This window comes from Sminthopsis crassicaudata, chromosome 3, assembly GCF_048593235.1.
Source record: "Sminthopsis crassicaudata isolate SCR6 chromosome 3, ASM4859323v1, whole genome shotgun sequence".
Lineage (NCBI taxonomy): Eukaryota > Metazoa > Chordata > Mammalia > Dasyuromorphia > Dasyuridae > Sminthopsis > Sminthopsis crassicaudata.
The window spans coordinates 639,534,586-639,541,970 of record NC_133619.1 but is presented as its reverse complement, the minus strand read 5'-3'; the positions used below and the strand labels follow the sequence as shown (position 1 = coordinate 639,541,970).

The following is a 7,385-nucleotide window of genomic DNA, read 5'->3' as shown; positions in this document are numbered from 1 at the left end:
GGGGGGGCAGGGGCTCCGCCTGCGCCTCAGTCCTTGGTCTTCAGCTCCCCAGGCCCAGTGGGCTCCGTCCCGACAGGTCCCCCACATAGCACAGGAGCCAGAGGACGGTTAGACACACATTTATTGCCTCAGACCCGCCCCTCCCCAGCCGCTGGGCCCAACGCCAGGGAGGAGGCCCGCCAGTCTGCTCCCCTCCCCCGCTCTCTGATGGCGCTGTCGCTCGGGCCCTGGCTGTCCCGGGCACGGGGAGGTGGGAGGAGACACCAGACCGGTCAGCAGGGGGCGCCGAGTGTCCATCTGGGGTCCCCGGGCAGCTCAAAGGCAGCCAGAGTGTTCCCGCTCAGTCCAGCCGTGTCCGGACCTGGTGGTCAGGGCCCCAGGGCCGTCCCCTCGCCCAGAACACTAGGGAGGGAGAGCCCCCGCAGCGGCCAGAAAGGGAGGGCCCGGCCGTCCACAAAGGATGTCCGCGAGCCCTCGGGAGCTGGCCCCGGGCCTACATGACCGACTCCTTCTCACAGGCGCCCGTGTCCCCCGCGGGGCCGCCAAACTGCACTTTCCTCAGAATGAGGGGGTCGGCCTCGGGGGGCAGCACCACCACGGCGGCCACGTCTTTGACCTCGGCCAGCTCGGGCTCCGGCCCGCCCGGGCCCGCCCCGTCGTGGTCCACGTAGCACTGCAGCAGGCCGGCCCCAAAGGCGTCCCCTTCCACGTTGATGATGGTGCAGAAGCGGTCCCTGGGGGGCCAGAGGAGGAGGCGTGAGCGCCCGCGGGAGGCCGCCCGACCCCCTCCCCCACTCCCACCCCCACCCACGGCATACTCACACCAGCCAGTCCACGGCCAGGATTAAGGAGATGTCTTTGGTGGGCAGACTGATGGCCTCCAGGATGATAGCCAGGGTCAGCACGCCCCCTGCTGGGATGCCAGCCGCCCCCACGCTGGACGCAGTGGCCGTGATGCTGCCCCAGGGAAGGGTTCAAGGGTCAGCCCCAGTCACGGCCGGGTCCCTGCCCCCACCCCCAGATGAGCCCCCCTCCCCCGGCTCCCGCCCTCACATCCCGTCTGCTCCACCCCCCCCCATCCTCAGGCCCCGTGCCCCCAGTCCCCGATCTCCCCGCTCACAGGATGGTGAGGACTTGGATGAACTTGAGGGGCACGTTGTTCATCTGGGCAATGAAGACGGCGGCCACACACTGGAAGAGGGCGGCGCCGTCCATGTTGACCGTGGCCCCGATGGGCAGGATGAAGCGGCTGATGTGTTTGGAGACCCCGTTTCTCTCCTCCACACACTCCATCATCAGCGGGAGCGTGGCCGAGCTGGAGACAAGCACGGGTACCGGAGTGGGTCCCGGCGGTCCGGCCCGGTCCGATTCTGCCCCGGCCGCCCGCCTCCCCACCCCCAGTTCAGAAGACCCGCGGGGCCTCGGACCGACGCACTAGAAGGCAGGCGGCCGAGTCGGGCCTCTTGGCTTTTCGCCAGCAGGCCACTGGGGCTCGGAAGATGCGGCCTTCGGGTGGGAGGTTCGGGTTCCGGAGCGCCCGGGAGCGGCTGCACTTGGCAGCCCAGGGGCTCTCGGAGCCCTTTGTCAGAAGGCACAGGAAAACGGCCCCGCTTCCTACCTGGAGGAGGTCCCGAAGGCGGTGGCCAGGGCCGGCACAATCCCCCACAGGAAGCGGTAAGGGTTCTTGCGAGTGATGACGAAGTAGATGAGGGGCAGCACGAGCAGCCCGTGGATGATGTGCCCCAGGATGCAGCAGCCCACGTACTTGCCCAGGTTGGCAAAGAGCTGGCCCACGTCCTCCATCTCCACGATCTTGCCCGCAATCAGGAACATGATGCCCACGGGGGCGTACCTGCGGGCAGCGAGAAGCGGCCCCTCCCCCGTGAGGGCCCACCCCTCAGCCTCTCCACCCCCGCCCCGGGAGCCAGACCCCCGCCTCCAGGAGGCCCCGCTCCCCACAGGCCTACCACATGATCCAGGACACCATTATCATCGTGGCCTCGTTGAAGGAGTTGAAAAAGCGGATGAGCAGCTCCCCTTCTGCGCCCATCTTCCGGAGGGCAACCCCAAGCACCATGGCGAACACCACCAGTCCCAGAATGTTCATCCCTTCCACTTCCTTGCCAACAGGGATCTGGGGCGGGGAAAATCGAGACAAAACAAAGGTATGTTGTACCATTAGTAAGCACCTGCTGCATACAGAAGGCGTCCCGGGGAGAGGTCCTGGAACGAGTGCGCCACAAGGTGACTCTGTGAGGGAGGAAAAAAATCGAAAAAGCCTCCTTGGGGGAGGTGACCTTCTAGTCGCGTTGCGAAGGACCGGTGAAATTATAACTGGTTCAATAGAAGGAAGAGCAACTGGACTGTCACCATGGGGGTGAGCCGCCTCCAGAGTGCACAAAATAAGCAGGGCTGGGGCTGGACACGGCCATCCCCCAAACGCCTCGGAGTCCCCAGGCCCCAGGCCACGAAGAGAAAGGCACCATGGGAGAGGAGCCAAGGTGAAAGGTTGTAGAGAGGAGCAGTGGGTGGAAAGGCCGAGCCTCAGTCACATCAGAGCCAGGCGCGAGCTTGGGTCCAAGGAGGACAGAAAGAGAAGATGCACAGGGCCTGCCCACGTGGACTGGACGGGACAGCTCATCTCAGGAAAGGCAGAATTCCAGGGGTCTTCTCACTGCCTGTGGGATCCAGACCCCCCAGTACCACTCGGCCTTTCCCAACTTGACAAGAACTGGCACGCTTCGTTTCCACTAACTCCCCTCCAAAAAACCCTCCTCCCACCACTTGCTTTGCTCTGATTTCCTTACAGTCACTGGGAAGCCCAGTCCAAGGCCGACTGAACAAGAAAGTGAAAAGCACTGGAAAGTCAATTGATGAGCTTGGGGGAGAAGAAAAGAGGGAAAGAGGGAAGAAGGAAAGGACGGTGGGGGAGGAGGGGAGAGAAAAAAGGGGGGAGGAAAAAGGAAAGGGGATAAAGGCAGACAAAAAGGAAGGAGAGAAAGGAGAGAGAGGGGAAGGAGAAAAAAGGGAGAGAAAAGTCACAGAAAGAAGAGAAAGGAGAGGGGAAGGGGAAGAGAAAGAGGATGAAGGGGGAAAGGGAAGAAAAGAGAAAAGAAGAGGGGAAGAAGGGAAAGGGAGGAAATGAAGAGAGGAAGGAGAAAAAAAGGGAGAGAGGGAAATAGGAGAAAGGAGAGGGGGAAGGAGAAAGAGGGAGGGAAAGAAGGAGAGAAGGGAAGAAGAGGGAGGGAAAGAAGGAGAGAAGGGAAGAAGAGGGAGGGAAAGAAGGAGAGAAGGGAAGAAGAAAGAGGGAGGGAAAGAAGGAGAGAAGGGAAGAAGAAAGAGGGAGGGAAAGAAGGAGAGAAGGGAAGAAGAGGGAGGGAAAGAAGGAGAGAAGGGAGAGGAAGGAGAAAAAGTGAGGAGACCCAGAAGGAGAGAGGGGAGAAGAGGGGAGATCCCAGCACCCCCCTTACCTTTATCGTGGTCATGGTCATGTTGGTCTCATACAGCTTGTACTCGGTGGAATACTGGGGAGAAAGGAATTGGGGAGAACAGGAGGTTATTTGCTGAGCCCACTCTTCGCCCTCCCGCCCTCCCGTTCCCTTGACCCTTGAGACTTACGGAGCGGAAGGCAGCTGACACAAGGTTATCTGGAAAGATATTCCTATAAAAAAAGACATGGTTGAGTACGGAGGAATCAAAAGGAGAACTCCCCGCGCAGCCCAGTCACCCGCTGGCCCCCATCCCATTCTCGGGGGGCTGTTGGCCCTGTCACCCCAGCGGAAGAAGGGCGAGAGGAAGGCTGGGATCAGGCTGTCCCCTCTGGCCGGGGAGGCCCGTGAGGAGCATCTTCACCATGGGGCAGGGGGGGGGGCGGAGCAAAACAAAAGGCAGCCCCTGTCCAGTCCCATGCTGGAGCCAGGCCCGGGGAAAGGGGGTAAAGGTGGGGAGAGGGGAGAGAGCCGGGGACACCAGGCCCAGCGCTGTGGGTTTAAGGGGAGGGGAGGTGTTCCTGAGACAGGCTGGGGGCGGCCTCCCCGCATGCCCCTCCCCCCAGCACCACCCCACAGAGCGGGGGAGATCGTGGTGACCAAGTGTGAGAAACTTGGGGTTAGTGACAGAGAAGGGGAAAGGGAAGTAGCAGGCTGACAAAAACAGGAGGCCTCCTGGGCCCGGAACCGCTCTGGACTACAGGGCCTAGATTGGGGCAGCCCCCGCGGCTCCCTGGTGCCCTCTACCACTCCCTCCCCTCTCCTGCAAGCGTCTGATTAGCTGCAAGCTGGCAGGAAGCGCCAAGAACCCCCTGAACCCCCTTTGGCTGCGGGCGGCCCCCGCCCTGGGAACCGAGAGTGGAATCTGCAGATCCCCTTTTCGTGGGTCGGAGGCTCAAGCCACCCTTCCTCCAGGAGACATGCACACATGTGAGCAGGAAACCTGCGTGCATCTGTATAAGAACACGCGCCTTTTGTACAGACTTGTTTCCGTAACTCGAGACGGCTGAGCATGGGAGGGGAAAAAGCGCCCCTCTGACACCTCCGAGACAGATGGCTGGGCCAGCCACGGGTGGGGGAGGGGAGCCGAGCACCCTCTCACCCTGCAGGTCACCCTCCTCTCCCTCCAGCACCTGTCCCAGGACAGATGGCTGCCCAGGAGACACTGCACAGGGAGCTTTGTTCCTGGGATGGCCCCGATATGTGTCAGGGAAAGAGCTTCCTGAGAAGCAAAAGGGGTGTGAGTGTGTGTCTGTGTGTCTGTGTGTGTGAGTCAGTGTGAGTGTGTGTGTGTGAGTGTGAGTGTGTGTGTGTGAGAGTCAGTGTGTGAGTGTGTGTGTGAGTGTGAGAGAGTCAGTGTGGAGCGTGTGTGTGAGTGTGAGTGTGTGTGTGTGAGAGTCAGTGTGTGAGTGTGTGTGTGAGTGTGAGAGAGTCAGTGTGGAGCGTGTGTGTGAGTGTGAGTGTGTGTGTGTGAGTGTGAGTGTGTGAGTGTGTGTGTGAGTGAGTGTGTGTGTGTGAGTGTGAGTGTGTGAGTGTGTGTGTGAGTGAGTGTGTGTGTGTGAAAGAGGAAGAGAAAGAACAGATGAAAAGACTGAGTGTGTGAGAATGTGCACGGTGGGGGAGGGTACGCGCCCTGGAGGCAGCCCCACGCTCTCTAAGCCCCGGGGAGAAAAGGCGCCGGGGCCTGTGGCAGGGTCGGGGGTGCTGGGAGGGGGAGCATGAGCAGCCCCTGGCCGGGCGGCGGATGTGCCTCTACCTGAGCTCCCTCCTGCCCCCTTTATCATTAGACCGCAGGCGCTCCGGGTTATCTGGGGCCGCCTGCTTGTGGGCCGGGCCCTGGGGCGCCCACTGGGCAGAGTAAACAGAGCCCCAGAAGGCCGAGCCGCCCCCAGTTCCAGAGCAGAGGAAGGAGAGGTCTGAGCGGCCGGATGCCAAGTGCGCCCCAGACTGTCTCCTTTACCCCGAGCCCTCGGGCCGCCAGCGCCGGCCGGCCTCAGCTTCCCTCCCCGGGCAGAGAGGAGGCTCAGAGAGCTTAAGCGAATGGCTCCAGAAGGCAGCTCTTTCCTAGCCAACATTCCATTTCCCTAAACAGAAATACTGAATCATCGGCGGAGGGGGGGGGGGGGGGGGGGATCTGGACCCAAGTGCCTGCTCCAACCCCAGGACTGGGCTTGGCTTCCAGCTGGAGCCGGGGGAAAAGGTCAGGCGGGCGGCTCCCCGGGCCAGTCAGGGGCGCTGACCCCCACGGAAGCGGTTGGAGGGAAAAGCCTCCGCCCCCCCCAAAGTCGCCCCGCCAGGTGGGAAGCATTGGAAAGGGCCCGGCCCGCCCCCGCCCCCAGGAGGAGCAAAGCACAAAGCGCATCCCGGCTTGGGCCGGCAAACGGGGGGGAGGGGGGGTAGGGACGGCGCCGGGCGAGCCCTGTCCGGTCGGTCCATCCCTCGCTGACGGCGGGGAGGGGGCTCCAGGGGCCGGGAGAGGGCGAACTTGCGCTCGCTTCCCTGGGCCAGACTCCCGGGCTCAGCCACGTTCTCCCGGCGGAGCCCCGGCGGGGGCGGGGCGGCGGCCGGCTCACCCAGTGGACAGATGGCGGGGGAGCCCACATCCGGGCCCCACGTGGCAGAGAGCCGCCCCACGCGGAGCCCGCGGCGGACGCTTACCTGAAGAGGTCCAGGAAGGAGTCGAGCACCTCCTTGGTGGGGGGCAGCTGCGCGCCCAGCGCCCCCCCGGCCTGCGTGCCCACTCCGGGGCTCAGGGCGAAGGCCAGTCCGACGCCCAGGGCCGAGGCCAGCAGCGTGGTGAGCAGGAAGAAGAGCAGCGCCCAGCCGCCCATGCGGCCGAGCGAGGCCGGGTCCAGGCTGGCGGCGCCGCCCACCAGGCTGCACACCACGAGCGGCAGGATGATGAGGCGCAGCAGGCGCAACAGGAGCTCGCCGGGGAACGAGAAGGCCACCAGCTGCGCGGGGTTCAGGCGCGGCCCCCAGCGCGCCACGGCCAAGCCCACGGCCGCGCCGGCCGCCACTCCGGCCAAGGTCAGCAGCACCAGCAGGTTGGCGCGCAGGCACGAGCGCACCCGCGGCGCCCGCAGCCCCCCGCCGCAGCCCGAGGGCTCGGCGCTGGGGGGGCCCGCGCCGTTGGCCGCGCCCCGCTTGGGGCTGCCGGGGAGCTTCTCGGCCACCATCTCCGCCCCCTGGGGTCCTCGGGGCCGGGGGCCGGGCGCCGCGGAGGGCTCCGTGAGGTCCGAGAGCCGGCTCCCTCGAGGTCCCCGGACGCCCGGCTCAGGTCTCCACCGCCTGGGGGAGGCGAGCTGCTTCTTCTCCGGGCTCCGAGCCTCCCGCCTCCGGGAGGGCAGGGAGACCAAAGCCCGGGCTCCCGGGACCACCGCCCGGCCCCGCTAGCCCAGCGCCGGGGACCTCCGAGTCCTGCGGTCAGCGGGGTCCCGGGGAGAGCCTGGGCTCCTGGCCGGCCGGCCCGTGGGTCCGCGGGAGCGCACAGCTGGCCGGCTGCGGCGCGGAGGCGGCGCCCGTCGGGCAGGGGACGCGACAGCCGGCGTTCCGAGAGCCAGTGAGCCAGGACCGAGGAAACCCGGGGATTAAGCCCGGGCTCCGAGACCGCCCCCAGTCCGGCCCGCCCACACTCACGGGGGCGGGGCCCCCGGGGCGCTGATTGGCCGAGGAGCGCTCCGCGCCCTCCCCCCCTTTTCCGGGCCCAGTCTCGACTCCCGGGCTGGGGGGCGGGGGAGAGGAAAACAATGCGCGGGGCGGGACTTGTGGGGGGCTCGGCCGAGGAGGTGGAAGGCGAGAGCCAGAGGTTTTCCCGCCAGAAGCACCAACCGGTCCACAACGGCCCCCAACGGTTCCGCAGCCCCAGGATCCTCCCGGACTGCACACGTGGAACCA

At 65.2% G+C, this 7,385-nt stretch overlaps 1 protein-coding gene across 1 annotated transcript; it reads right to left on the bottom strand.

Annotated features, from left to right (window-relative positions):
• Window positions 1-103: 103 nt before the first annotated feature.
• Window positions 104-6,879, bottom strand: SLC1A5 (solute carrier family 1 member 5). The gene is made up of 8 exons (XM_074306966.1): window positions 6,147-6,879; window positions 3,619-3,661; window positions 3,471-3,524; window positions 1,968-2,134; window positions 1,619-1,852; window positions 1,121-1,315; window positions 823-957; window positions 104-734 (listed from the first exon to the last, which is right to left on the bottom strand). The coding sequence occupies exons 1-8, from the start codon at window positions 6,665-6,667 to the stop codon at window positions 494-496; spliced, it is 1,590 nt and encodes a 529-aa protein (XP_074163067.1). The 5' UTR covers window positions 6,668-6,879; the 3' UTR covers window positions 104-493.
• Window positions 6,880-7,385: the final 506 nt, after the last annotated feature.

Bases quoted from the DNA above. Each gene is read 5' to 3' on its own strand.
- SLC1A5 (XM_074306966.1), bottom strand. From the start codon at position 6,667: ATGGTGGCCGAGAAGCTCCCCGGCAGCCCCAAGCGGGGCGCGGCCAAC. The intron at 3,662-6,146 runs GTAAGCGTCCGC...CTTTTTTTATAG, and splicing joins TCCTTCCTGGACCTCTTCAG to GAATATCTTTCCAGATAACC. The intron at 1,853-1,967 runs GTAGGCCTGTGG...CGCTGCCCGCAG, and splicing joins ATGGTGTCCTGGATCATGTG to GTACGCCCCCGTGGGCATCA.